This window comes from Scardinius erythrophthalmus, assembly GCF_964197995.2.
Source record: "Scardinius erythrophthalmus genome assembly, chromosome: 24".
NCBI lineage: Eukaryota > Metazoa > Chordata > Actinopteri > Cypriniformes > Leuciscidae > Scardinius > Scardinius erythrophthalmus.
The window spans coordinates 18,052,667-18,067,287 of record NC_138244.1 but is presented as its reverse complement, the minus strand read 5'-3'; the positions used below and the strand labels follow the sequence as shown (position 1 = coordinate 18,067,287).

At 44.5% G+C, this 14,621-nt stretch overlaps 1 protein-coding gene across 1 annotated transcript; it reads right to left on the bottom strand.

Moving 5' to 3' along the window:
• Positions 1–1,570: 1,570 nt before the first annotated feature.
• gcnt3 (glucosaminyl (N-acetyl) transferase 3, mucin type) lies at positions 1,571–2,875 on the bottom strand (the record flags this gene model as incomplete). Its single annotated transcript, XM_081356253.1, has 1 exon — positions 1,571–2,875. The coding sequence occupies one exon, from the start codon at positions 2,873–2,875 to the stop codon at positions 1,571–1,573; it is 1,305 nt and encodes a 434-aa protein (XP_081212379.1).
• Between the last annotated feature and the right edge of the window lie 11,746 nt (positions 2,876–14,621).

Genomic DNA, 14,621 nt, shown 5'->3' with positions numbered 1-14,621 from the left:
TGACCAATCTAAATACTGCGCGGTAAAATGCGGCTGTTTTCAAACTTGATTTGACGTGTTGTGCTTATACGCTGTCATCTTCGCGTGAGAGTTCATGCGGTGACAATGGCAGCATTGTGCAAAGTACAATATTACGCACGAAAAGATGAGCGAGAAGGAGAAAATAAGCCATCTACATCTGAGTTTGCTTCAGCTTACTACAAGACGACAGCGAGTGAAGCGGCTAGGAGACAGAAACGCACATATTTCATCAAAGGAATAGCGGCGAGACTTCGACTCAGATCGGCACAATGCGCAATGACTTGTTTACAACTGATGAACCGCCTTCACAACCAGTGATGCCCACATTTCCTGTATAGCCTATATCTGTTGTATATGAAGAGTTTGGTTTCAAAACGCGATAAATCCATTATGATTAATTTGAGTAATAATGTGTTTCCTTTACCAAAGAGTGGAAAGATCCAGATTTAGATTTTCAAATATTTATTATAAAAAAGGATGTTTCCCCCCAAAATGCAATAAATTCATGACATGGTCCTGCTCGGTTTTCGTTTACTTTGAGTAAAACAATTGAAAGTTTTTAAAAAGATCCCCTGGGGTCAAAGTGTCAGCGTGACAGAAGTTTGATGCTGTCGTGTGAGTACAAGAAACATTCGGCATTTTTCCTCCTCCCGCGTGCCTCATCTTCTTAATCTCCTCAAGTAGCCTAAAATGATTAGATTTCGATGGCTTACGTTTCTTCCCCACCGCAGAAACCACCACAGGGTCACCAATGCCGTCAAAATTATTTTAAGCCTATTACTAATTATTAGCCTATTATTTTTTTTTAAAAAAGTGTGGATCACAAAGTAGAAGGAAAACGGTTTATTAAAAGCGCCGCCGTTACGGTTTACAAAGCGTGGAATGGTGCGCTCACTGCGCTGTGATTAGTTGAGCAGATCGCATTCTGCAGAGAAAGGGAAAAAGAAAGGGAGAAAACATGACAGAATAACACGGCGGATATCGCATTTTACGTAAAATTAAGAATGGACTTTACAACACCGACCAATACAGATTTTTTGCAGGAACTAAATATAGGCCTATATAACGTACGTTTGTCGCGTTTTGGAACCAAACTCTTCATATATTTGCTGAGTAAGATGACATCATTGACACTTTTTAGATAATCGCCCTCGTAGACTCCGCTAGGCTATATCGTAGGCTGCTATAGCCTAGGCTATACTATATATATTAGGGTGGCCCTTAAGTGTACTAAAAAAATATTTTTTCCGTTTTTCTGCAGCCTGACCCGCTAGATTTGTTCCATTTACTCTTGTACTCTGTTAATTATTTTTTTATTTAAATTCATTATAATCAAATCTTGGTTTATATGAAATATTAGCATCTGTAGAAAAAAAGTACAAATATTTTATGAAGCCAAACTATTAATTTAATTTACATTTTATTTGATAGTTTGCATTGAAATATGACCAGCATAGAACGTGTTGTATTAAACAATTACATATCAGCATCCATTTCCCCAAAATTTACAAACATTTTAAAATAAATTTTTATGATGTTTTTAAAAACATCATAAAATAATGTCAGATTTTTGAACTGTTAGTAATGATCGACCATTAATAGCTTTGTACCTTAAAAAAGCCTCCATACATTTAATCGCCACATCATCTACTTCTGGATCAAACTTGTTTGCTAAAAGATGGTGTTGCCTCACAATCCATTTCAAGTCCCCAGCTCCATAAACACACACCGCCCGTCTGTGCGTCCCAGTGCATGGTGGGTAGGGAGCCCCACTCCTTAGATCTCCTTCATGGTAGCTCCACTTCACTAGACGAGCAATTGCGTTCATGTCCGATTGCTCGTACTTTATGTTTGGAGGGTTTGATCCTGGTACTGAAGGCATCCGCTGTAACGTAGCCCACATGTGCTCATCTGGACTGTATGTGTCTTTCTCCCATTCCATGAAATCTTGAATCTCTTTGCTTTTAATGATGTGATCCACAAACTCTCTTGAAACCACAAAGTAAGCATTTCCTGAGAACATAGGGCTCTGTATTGGCGGGGGTGACTTTCTAACATCGGTCCGAATCACATTGTTCGTAACATTGTGATGATACTGCCAGCGCCAATTTTTAGACTGTACCGTCTCAGACTCCAAACTGTTCTTTCCGTTCAGTTGTTTTAGGATCTGAACCATTTCAGCATTGGTTTTAATGGGGAAATCAGTGCCACAGGTGTTGAGCAGATACCTCCACTGGACGGGTGACTTGAGCAGATCCTGCATGCAGTTGATGTCCGCTTGAACTCGAGACCAGGAGGCGTAGATCACATTCTCCAGTTTGCTGGCCACAAACACATTGGTCAAACAGGACGCAATGGCCCTAACTGCTTCTTTAAAGATCTCAGGAGACCTCTGGTCCACATGAACACAGTACACATTGTCAGGAGTGTAAATGGCTCTTAAAAGCCTTTCAAACATCTCAATCTTCTCATGGATCACCATGGAGTAAGCAATGGGGAAATCTCTCTCCTCTTTACTGAGAGAAAGCGTCAGAAACCCTCTGTCTCGGATGTAGGATGGACAATCCTTGGTTGCGTTGAGATAAAATGACTCTGATAGCAGGGATTTTCTTTTTTTCGAGGTCACAAGATTCCTGAAATTGTCCTTGTCCACTCCATCCATGTCTCCTTGGATAATAGCAGAACAAGCCTGTAGTTCTCCAACATCCTGCTTTAGTAAGTGATTCAAGACCGGCTCTTCTTTATTTGAACAATTTGTCCTTTGTTCTGGACGGTTCATCAAGAGGACGGTCAAGGTTGTACTCACAGAAAGAATGGAGATCATTTTCAAAATCTTCTGATTGTTAAATGCCATGTTAATTTCTTTAAGATTATAACCTGCCAGGAGAGGAGACCTGAGTCAGTGAGGTATAAAACAGTCTCTCTTGTTAATATATCAGAACAGTGTGGCAGGAAGAGAAAGCCAGCAAATCATACAAAGGGGAAGGGCTGAAATTTTAGACATAGTAATTATTACTCAGCAGAGGTGTGACTATTATTTTCCCGGAAGGTCTGTTTGTCAATATGTTTTGAAAAAAAGAAACATTTTTTTTAAACATTAAGGAAAATTTTAAGTAACACATATCATGTGTCTTTGATTTTGAAACTAACAGAGGTCTCGTTGAGGAAGCTGGTTATCTTACCTATTGGTGAATGGATTATGTTTGCACTTGTTAAACTTCTTGAGTTGGCAGTGTTGCTGTCACATAACTGGGGCTGAAGTAATGTTGCTGAACATGTAAACCGACCTCATGCCCTAAATATGTGTAATCAGCTGTATTTACTCTTCTTTTCATACCTTTGCATATGGCTGGGCGATACAGCTATAAAATGTATCATGATATAATGTTTCATATCATTTGGTATTGATAATTATTGGACATTTTTATAACCTTTTTTAAACAAAGACCAGTAGAAAAAAGGTTAATTTAACCACTGTATTTAATAAGTATCCCGTTTTTATAGCATCAAATAACTAACTAAAACCAAACTTCACACGACTGTTCTATGTATCACTACACAACACTAGCAACCACTCTTAGCAACAACGTAAACATATGTTTGTTCTCATTGATATTGTTCACTGAAGCTTATAGAAGTAGAGTATTGTAATAGACCGAGTAAGCGAGTGTACCTGCATTTACAGTAGATAAAGCATTTTTCTTCAGGTCAGTCCTATATTTGTAATAAAATTCATTTGAATGTCTGCTGTGATATCTTTTCCTTTTAACAGTTAACAGGTTTTCCCGTGACCCGATGTCATGGCAGTTGCTTCTCGCTTCTCCGTGTTCACAGCAAGTTTCAGTCCTTTCAATAATGAATGTCTTCTCTACTGACGACTCACTCATAAAGACAGTCTTTACCGCTATCTAATATTCAGCCAAGACTTCCAGCACAGCCTTTTGTACCTTATTGCTTACATAGTACACTTTTAAAGGTGTGTCCCAATTCAGGTACTTGTGCACTATGACATGTTTAAAAAAAAATTACAAAACAATTCTTTAAATAAGCACCATAAATAAACAGATGATTCACTTAATTAACCGAAAAAAACAAAGTGTGGAATGTTGGACACTTCATGAACTCAACTGACGCATCTTTGTTTAGCAGAGAGTTTATCCTGAGGCTAATGCCTGAGTCTGAATCGCAGAGACCGGGAAAAACCTGTGTGACAAGGGAGATGTCTATCTATCTGTCTGTCTGTCTGTCATCCATCTATCTATCATAAAGGCTTTTAGTCTTACTAAACTCTCTTCTAATTAACAGGTGTGGCTAGTCCGGTAATTCCAGTGAAGACAGACATATAATGACATTATAAAGAATTGTTTGCTATAAGCTTTGTGACAGTTTGGGATGGGAACTGGCATGACAATAGCTGTATCCCAATTCAGAGGCTGCATCCCTTGAAGGGTCCGAAAGTCAGACTCAGCGTTGTTAAATGGGGCGGTTTAGTCTACAGACTTCTGGACTTGTTGTATCGCAACTGTGACAGCTGCCTTTCACTAGCGACAGTAACGTTTGTACTGGATCTTGTCAGCTAATGTTACTTTGTACAAAGTCTTCAATTACTTGATAATTGCTGGCAGATGTGTTTGATTGCACAGGATTGTTGTGTGACTTCTTTGCTTTTGATATGTTGTTAAAGGGGGGGTGAAATGCTCATTTTCACTCAATCTCCTGTTAATCTTGAGTACCTATAGAGTAATATTGCATCCTTCATATCTCCAAAAAGTCTTTTGTTTTATTATATTTTTAATTGAAAGATTGGCTGTACCGAGTCTTTCCGGAAAAAAACGAGCGGCTGGGGGCGGGCCGTGTGGGCGAAGCTAAAGCTGTGCTAACGCGCTGAGCTAGTAACAACACACAGAGACATTTGTTCAACAGTTTTACTCACCGTTCCAACGCATGACCGCGAACCTTTATCATTGTGACTGCTCGATCCTTAAGCATTAGACGATCTGCAAATCCATCGATCTGGGCTTTGTTTATAAAACAATCATCGTCGAAATGCAGGGAACAACAGTCTATCACAACTCCGTTTATGCTCAGGAAAACAAACTCCATCCACGGGTGCCTTAACGCTGGGTTTTTTGGGAATCTGTGCAGGGTTGTCTTGCCCTGGCAACCAAAAACACACTTCTTTGGTGACATTGACTTCCCAAAAGCCGGGCAGGGCGCTTTGATGGCGAACTGCTTTCACTCTCTTGCTCTGTTTTACGAGTGCGCGCGCGCCCGCGATCTTACCGGAGAAGTGCCCTTAGGACCCATATAAGGAAATTCCGCTCTATCATACGTCAGACAGAGCCATACTCGAAAAAAACTTTCCGAAACTTGTGACAAACCGGAAGGACAATTTTTGGAACAAAAATACTCCTTCAAACGTACAGCTTAACTTTTGAAACTTTGACCATGTTTAGCATGGGAATCCAACTCTTTAACAGTGTAAAAAACTCAGTATGCATGAAACAGTAATTCACCCCATCTTTAAACTGAAAACTACGGAGGAGAAGGTGGGTTTGTATATGAATTGTACAAGTATGCTAAAAGCATTCCAGTCCAAGCTATTACTGTGGCAAGGTCAACAGGTCATTTGTAAAATTCCACACTTTGGTGTCTGTAGAGGAGTCATCACAGACTGCAGTAATAAGGCAATATTCATTTATTAATGAGTTTGAACAAAGTAAGCTTGATGTATAAAGACATTTTTTTAATTACCTATAAAACATGGCAAACACTATTCCAGCAGTTATACTGCGAATCTCAACTTCTAAAATAGTACCAGACTTTGACAGACATCGAGGTGACCAGTTTTCGTGTGCTTGTGACAAACTCAGTTCACAAACTCTGTAATAAAAAAAAATATATAGGCCTATATATATTTCATATCATGGGCCAACTTTGAGTTACAAAAGGCCCCGAGTTTCTATATAGCTTTTCACATAGAAACATTTGCTAACAATGGTAATTTGCATTCAGTGTTTACACCCTTTGGGGGTAGGAGTCCATTTGTCTAGAGACCACCTTCCTTTGTGTGCCAGTTATCTCTAAACTCTTAAAAACCTTATTACCTTTGGTTTTACTTATTTGGGAATGAGACACTTGTACCAGTCGCACTGAGACATTTCAAATGATACTAAACATGAATAATACTCAATGATAATTATTAATATTAAAACATATAGATTCTTGTGTGAGTTTTGGTGATCTCAGCATTAGGGTGTAGGATTACAAATTTAAGAATAGGGGAGAGCGGGGCACAAAGTAACGCCTTTTGACTTTCTCAGTTTGTGTAAATCTACTTATGGTTCAGAGTATTTATTTTTTCCCACATTAATTTCCCACGTCTAGTACAATTGTGTTTTTGTTTTATTAATACAGTATATACTTTTTTCTGGATGTACCCCGAAAGAATGGAAGTGAAATGTGACAACATGCCCCATAGGTGGGGTACATTGTAACATAACATATGACAGCTTAAAATGTTATCTGATCTAATAAAAAAAATATACAAAACAAACTAAAATATTTTCTAAATAAAATACAATTAAAAAACTTTTTCATATAAAATAATGGCAATTTTTAATAATTAAGTTTAAACAAATTTTTGAGTTTTGACTACGAACACATGAAAACGCAGCTATACAACATAGTTCAAAACAAATAAATAATTAGTAATTTCTGAACATTGACTGTCTTTATTCACCTTTTTCTCACGTTTTCTCAATAAAATTAATAAAAGTATAGAATATAATAGCATATTTCTAATAGGGGCACATTGTAACACAGTGTTACAACATGCCCCCGCCTGCACAACTGGGATTTAAACCCTGCTAGTGTCTTCTGCTAGTTAGCGAAGCATTACAGAACTATCTCAACTGTTAAATAACATCTTGGAGATTAAAATAAAATCAGATTTGTCTTATTTTAAATAAACACAAAAAATAGAGATGAAAAATTAACTTAAGAAATTTACTTTTGCTATGGTTTAATAAATGTCTATGGATATCTTCCAAAAAAATAATAATTTTGGCGGAATTTTTTCTCTATATAGTGTTGATATGGCAACTAGTAAATACGCAAAGTTTCGTCATCCAAGCATGTGCAGAAGTATTTAAAACAAGCGTGTTACAACTAGCCCCGCGTTAGGTTGTGCCCCGCGCGCTCCCCTATGTTTAAGATCTGCTGATCCTACTTCCTTACATAACATCACATGAAAAACTAAGGTGAACTATACTGTATTGGCCATCAGTCGGGGGTAATTGCCTCTGTTGTCTTTAGATGATTAGATTTAGTGGTCATCTCTAAGGCTCTGTTTAAGGTCAACAATTACAAAGAATGTCAGCACCTTTAAGGACAGCCCACTGAATGCCTGTAAGATACCAAGGTTCCCTTAGTTAGACTTGATGACTGCAGCTACGACAGCTCGTGTTCTCAATAAAGAATCCTGCTGAAGAAAGAACCAAGTCTCCTGGTCTTTGCTTCTGAGTTTCCAACAAGGGAGAAAGAGTAGGGAATGAGGAGAATAAATGTATATTAGAATGATTCGGTGGTGAGACTTTCAGGTGAGATAGTGCACAAGGGTGAGTTCAAATGTTAATTTCCTTCTCAGAGTGTAGCTCTCTCTTCCAGTTCTTCCAGTTCTTCCAGTCTTACAACAGCAGTGTTTTACTGTAGCACAAGTGTTATTTTAACATCAGTCTAAACCACAGGGTTTAGGGTTTCAGGTAGGCCTACATTAGGTTTATTTATTAGTTATATATATGTGACCCTGGATCACAAAACCAGTCTTATGTTGCACGGGTATATTTGTGGCAATAGCCAACAAAACATTGTATGGGTCAAAATTATAGATTTTACTTTTATGCCAAAAATCATTAGGATATTAAGTAAAGATCATGTTCAATGAAGATATTTTGTAAATTTTCCACCTTAAATATATAAAATATTTATTTTTGTGAATGGATGCAGCACTATCGCCAATAGAAATGGACAACTTCAAAGGCGATTTTCTCAATATTTAGATTTTTTTGCACCCTCAGATTCCAGATCTTCAAATAGTTGTATCTCGGCCAAATATTGTCCTATCCTAACAAACCATATATCAATGGAAAGATTATGTATTCAGCTTTCCGATGATGTATAAATCTCAATTTTTTAAAAATTACACATAAGACTGGTTTTGTGGTCCAGGGTCACATATATGCATGTGTATGTATGTGTATATCTATATATGTATGTAAGGGATAATGTATAGCGAGGCGGTTGTTATAGCGAATAACAACCCTGACAGGCTGAACGGGACCTCGACGTGAAGTGGAGGGGTCTTGAATCAGCCTGAAGGGGTTGTTATTCGCTATAACAACCGCCTCGCTATGCATTATCCCACTTATTACATGGCTACCTACAAAATAAATAAATAATTTGACAAAAAATATTGATTTAAAAACTATTATATTGACCAGTTTTTGTGTGCTTGTGACAAACTCATTTCACAAACTCTGTAATAAAAAATAAAAAATAAAAATATTAATCACAACTAAAGTCTGTTTTGGGGGAAACTTTAAGGGAAATCCTCAAAGCACATGGTTGGCCACAGGAGTCCCACATAAACTGGCTAGATGTTGATATTTTTAAAGTATTGAGCTTTTGGCGCTTTTGTTTGTCTACTGCAACAGTGATCCGGCTGGACTCAAAGGAGTGAATGGCAGTATGTCATTGTGCTCGCCATGGTGCCCTATGACCATCTCTTCAAGGTAATTTGGGTCGATGTTGCATAGTTTCAAATTGGCTTTGATGCCATCCTTGTAACACTTGAGTTGCCCTCCTTATTTCTTTTCCCCTTTTTGTTTTGACATCAACAGGACTGGTTTTTAGTCCTATCAGTTTTAGTCCTAACAGTGCTTGTCAACAAATTGAATCTGTGTGTTTTTACATGACATTTTGGAAATATTAACTACTTTACTGGGTTTAGTTCTACTAATTTTGATAAATGTACAGAGAATGCCCAATATACCAATTATAATTACACTCACACTTTTTCATGTTTTCTAATCAGATCTAGACAGTTATGCAGAGTTCTATGTAATCCATAATATTTATCTTGCTCTACCACCCCTTACTATAATTTAACAGTTGGTTTAGGAATAATTTGTTCGTAATACCCAGTGACGTCATATTAACTGTAATACAATGTTTGTACATAGAGCAAATTTGACAGTGTTTGGCATGTGGGGTGTGAACAATTTCTTAGCATTAACGTCTGTTCAGATTCACGTCAAACATTTTATGACCTTTCATAAAACTGTCAACTCAGTTTTGTAGCTTGACAGATGCCAGTAGTTGTTTGGAATACAATGTTGTTTTTACACTAAATAAATACAATAAAACACTAAAAATAATAATATTTCTAAAATTGCCAAAAATGAAGCTGCAATGAGCAGGAGAGAGCAGACAAAGGTGAGGATATAAATGCAGGCGTTTTTTTAAATAAAGTAACACATTGAACAGATCAAGTACTCAAGGAACAAAACCACAAGGATGCCAGAACCATAAGTAACCATTACATGTACAACAACTGACAAAGTAACAAGTGAACCACAAGGGCTATACAGTGCCCTCCACTAATATTGGCACCCTTGGTAAATATGAGCGAAGGTGGCTGTGAAAATAACAAAAACAATTGAATGTGGGGGGAAACTCAGATTATGAAATAAATGTTCCCTTTCGTTGTCACTCCGAGTTACGTCGGATGACGACGAATGGGGTTTCGCTTAGAAATCCTATCATCTTCGAGTATTAAAACACGAGCCAATGGCAAAGAAATGCCATGGGTCTGCGGAATTTGCATAGCGTACCTCCGCCCCACCCTGGGGGTATATAAGGAAGTCGCTGGCAACATGCAGATATGTTTTCGCTTCGGAGCCAAGTTCAGTACTTCACTCCACAAGCCTTTTGAGTGTCATCTCAAATCTCTTCGAGACGAGCGGCTCTTCAGTGTGTTGGTGTGACGGCGCTTCCAGCGAGATCGCATTTCCTGCTGCTGATTTGTGCAGTAATCTGCCGACAGTGAGTGTGTTTCTCCCTGGGTGCTTCAGCACTCTGCTGAGTTTTTCCACTCTCTAAAAGAGCTGCACGCGGCACGTCTTTTTCAAGACGGTTCGCCCGTGTATTTTCTGGATGTGTGTGCGTCAGTCATCTGCCTAACGGTCGCGAGCGCTGTTTTGCGTGTTGGGCTTAATCACGCTTGGCAGCGCTCGTTGATGAGTCATGTTTTCATTGCGGGAACATGACCATCGCGATGTTTATAGATCAAGACTCAATGATCTCCATGTGAGTAGAGTCCCCTCTGCCACACCCCAATTTATCTCTTCCTCGAGAAGGGATACTTTGGCTGGTGGCCAGGGTGATCTGAGGGTTTGGTGTGGCACAACAACCGACGAGTCAATTCCTCGGGCCACACCCCCCTCCACATCGCAGACCATGCACTCACAGCATCACAAGGCGGGCTTGATTCCTCTGGAAATGAAGTTTCGACTGCGTTGCCTCCCACGGGAGTGCCATCGTTGCCGGGACCGATCCAGAGCTGTCAGCCATGCTTTCCCGGGCAGCTGAAAGCATCGGCTGGAGTGGCCCCGCCCTCCCCCCGAGCGCTGTAAGCTTCTCCCGGACGTGCATCAGGACGCCTGCGCTGCGCGAAACTCCACGTGACTTTCGCGGCCCGCGGGTGTCCTCCGCCTTCGCTGCTTCGATCGCATGGCGATCATGGTCTGTATGTTCCCTGTCACTATAGTGGCACGGTCATGCAGTGCTGTGTGTCGCCTGCGCCTTCGATGCAGTGCTGTCCCGGGAGTTCTGTCGAACCGGCCGCAGTGGAACGCTAGTCCTTCCCTGGCCAACCCTGGCAGAACGCGGAAATTCTAACCACGCCCCTATGCTGGGACGCTGTGCCTCCCATGCCCGGCCTGGTTGTTCCGCCACGCACACTACTGACCTCGCTCTCGGGCGACATCGGTACCTGCGTGATCCTGGGTCAGGTGATGTCCACTATGTGGTCCAGACATGGGCCTAGCCAGGTTGATGTGGCAGGGTCTGAGAATTCTTTTTCTCAGCTCCCCCATGTCCCAGGCTGAGCTCTTTGGCGGGGTGGCTTCGACCACCTGAAGCAGACTCGGGTCCGGCACCGATGGTCATCCATCCGTGCGGCCTCCTCAGTCTGCTTCCCGCCAAGCCCCCCTCCATGCGGCTGCTCCCCTCTGGCCTGCAAACGGACCTGAGCAGGAGGAAGCCGCAGGAGGGCGGCGCTGCCCGTCTCCGCCCCTTAGACTGCCACGCCAGTCTAAACAGCACCTTGAGGCGGGCAGCCTGGTCGGCGGGGTGGTTGAGGACTGCGCCCAACAGTCTTCGATCAATCCACAAGCAGACTGAGGCTTCTGCACTGACGGTCATCCGTCGGTGTGGTCTGCTTAGTCTGCTTCCCGCCGACGCCGCCTCCTTGCGGCTCCTTCCCTCGAGCCTTCACTGGCCTGAGCACAAGGGGGTCGCTGGAGGCTGGCACCGCCTGTCTCTGCCCCTTAGCTGGCTAACACCTGGCTGAGCAGCACAAACCTGAGACAGGCAGCTTGGAGTTAGGGCTCAGTTCTTCAGGAGCTGGTAGCAGGACCACTCCTTCCCCCGCTTGAGGGCTGGGTAAGATCTCTACAAAAGAACTTATGCTCTTTCTCTGAGCCCCAAGAGGCTGTGGATGACAGCACGCGCCGCCCACGGGCCACGCTCCTCTCATCCCCCTCTGTCGCCAGACCCCTGCCAGAGCACGCCCCCGTGGGACGCTGGTCCTCCCCTGGCCTCCTCTGGCAGGACGCGGCTAATGACCGTGCCCCCGCACTGGGCCGCTATGCCACCCACGCCTGGGCCGGTCATTCCGCCTCGCTGCACCCCCGACGGAACGTCTGTGGTCCGTATGACCCCGCTGGTGCACTTTCTGGAAGCCTGGCTAGAGCTTCCCAGACTGTCCCGCTGGGTCGCGAGAACCATCAGGCTCGGCTACGCGATTCAGTTCGCGCGATCTCCTCCCCGCTACAGCGGAGTCCGCTTCACTATGGTCGGTGGCAATGCCCCTGTCATGAGAGCGGAGGTCACCGCCCTACTGGCGAAGGGTGCGATCGAGATTGTCCCTCCAGCCGAAATGAGGTCCGGCTTCTACAGCCCTTACTTCATTGTTCCGAAGAAATCGGGTGGGTTACCACCGATCCTGGACCTGCGCGTCCTGAACCGCTCCCTCCACAGGCTGCCGTTCAAGATGCTCACGGCCAAACGCATTTTCGAGTGTGTGCGGCCACAGGATTGGTTTGCAGCGATCGACCTGAAGGACGCCTACTTCCATGTCTCCATTTTACCTCGACACAGACCGTTTCTAGGTTTGCTTTCGAGGGGCAGGCATACCAGTACGCGGTTCTCCCTTTCGGGCTAGCCCTGTCTCCTCGCGTCTTTACGAAGGTCGTCGAGGCAGCCCTTGTTCCCCTCCGGGAACACGGGGTTCGCATCCTGAACTATCTCGACGACTGGCTGATCCTAGCTCACTCTCGAGACCAGGTTTGCGAACACAGGGATCTTGTGCTCCGGCACCTAGCTCGTCTGGGCCTTCGGGTCAACTGGGAGAAGAGCAAACTCTGCCCAGTGCAGAGGATCTCTTTTCTCGGTATGGAAATCGACTCGGTCGCCATGTGCGCGCAGCTTACGAGCGAGCGCGCGCAGTCACTGCTGACTTGTCTTCGCCAGTTCGAGGGCAAGAGTGCGGTCCCACTGAAACTTTTTCAGAGGCTCCTGGGGCATATGGCATCCGCAGCCGCAGTAACGCCGCTCGGATTGCTTCATATGAGACCGCTTCAGCTTTGGCTTCGCGATCGAGTCCCGAGGTGGGCATGGCAACACGGCAAGCTCCGGGTCCCAGTGACTCCGGCCTGCCGTCAGACCTTCACCCCGTGGTCGAACCTCAGCTTTCTACGGGCCGGAGTGCCCCTGGAACGAGTTTCCCGGCATGTTGTTGTCTCAACAGATGCCTCCACCACGGGCTGGGGCGCCATGTGCAATGGACATGCTGCCGCGGGCTCCTGGACAGGACCCCAGCGCCTTTGGCATGTCAATTGCCTCGAGTTGCTGGCTGTACGTCTCGCCCTGCACCGTTTCCATGCGTTGCTCAGGGGTCAGCACGTACTAATCCGATCAGACAATACCGCAACAGTAGCGTACATCAACCATCAGGTGGTCTACGCTCCCGCCGTATGTCGCAACTCGCCCGCCACCTCCTCATATGGAGTCAGAAGCATCTGAGGTCGCTTCGAGCCATTTATATCCCGGGACACCTGAACCAGGCGGCCGACGAGCTGTCTCGAGTTCAGCCTCTCGCTGGAGAATGGCGACTCCATCCCCGGACGGTTCAGCTGATTTGGGATCAGTTCGGCGACGCACAGGTAGACCTGTTTGCCTCCCACGACTCGTCCCATTGCGACCTGTTTTATTCCCTGACCGAGGGCACGCCCGGCACGGATGCACTGGCGCACAGCTGGCCGCGGGGCCTACGCAAGTATGCGTTTCCCCCAGTGAGCCTTCTTGCGCGGACCCTGCGCAAGATCAGGGAGGACAAGGAGCAGGTTATATTGGTTGCCCCATACTGGCCCAGCCACACCTGGTTCTCAGAACTCATACTCCTTGCGACAGCACCTCCCTGACCAATTCCTCTGAGGAAGGACCTCCTTTCTCAGGGACGGGGCACCCTTTGGCACCCTCGTCCCGGTCTTTGGAACCTCCACGTGTGGCTTCTGGACGGGACGAGGCAGGTTTGAGTACCCTACCACCAGCGGTGGTGGCTACCATCACTTCCGCTAGAGCATCGTCCACGAGACATGCCTATGCGTTGAAGTGGAACCTCTTCGTCAACTGGTGTTCTTCTAAACAGCAAGAACCCACGAAATGCCCGATCAGTGTCGTGCTTTCCTTCCTGCAAGAAGGGTTGGAGCGAAGGCTGTCTCCCTCCACCCTGAAAGTGTATGTTGCCGCCATTGCCGCACATCACGATGCAGTTGAAGGTAAGTCTCTGGGGAAGCATGACCTGATCATCAGGTTCCTGAGGGGAGCGAGGAGACTAAATCCTCCTCGCCCTCCCCTCGTACCCTCTTGGGACCTCTCAGTGGTTCTGACTGCCCTGCAGAGTGCTCCATTTGAGCCTTTGCAATCAGTGGAGCTTAAGTTCCTGTCAATGAAGACAGCGCTCCTGGTTGCATTGGCCTCCATCAAGAGGGTAGGGGACCTGCAGGCATTTTCGGTTGACGAAGCGTGCCTGGAATTCGGGCCGGCTAACTCTCACGTGATCCTGAGACCCCGGCTTGGATATGTGCCCAAGGTTCCTACCACACCCTTTCGAGATCAGGTAGTGAACCTGCAAGCGCTGCCCTTGGAGGAGGCAGACCCAGCCTTGGCACTGCTCTGTCCAGTACGCGCCCTTCGTGCTTACGTAGACAGAACGCAGTGTTTCAGGACCTCAGACCAGCTCTTTGTCTGTCGTGGTG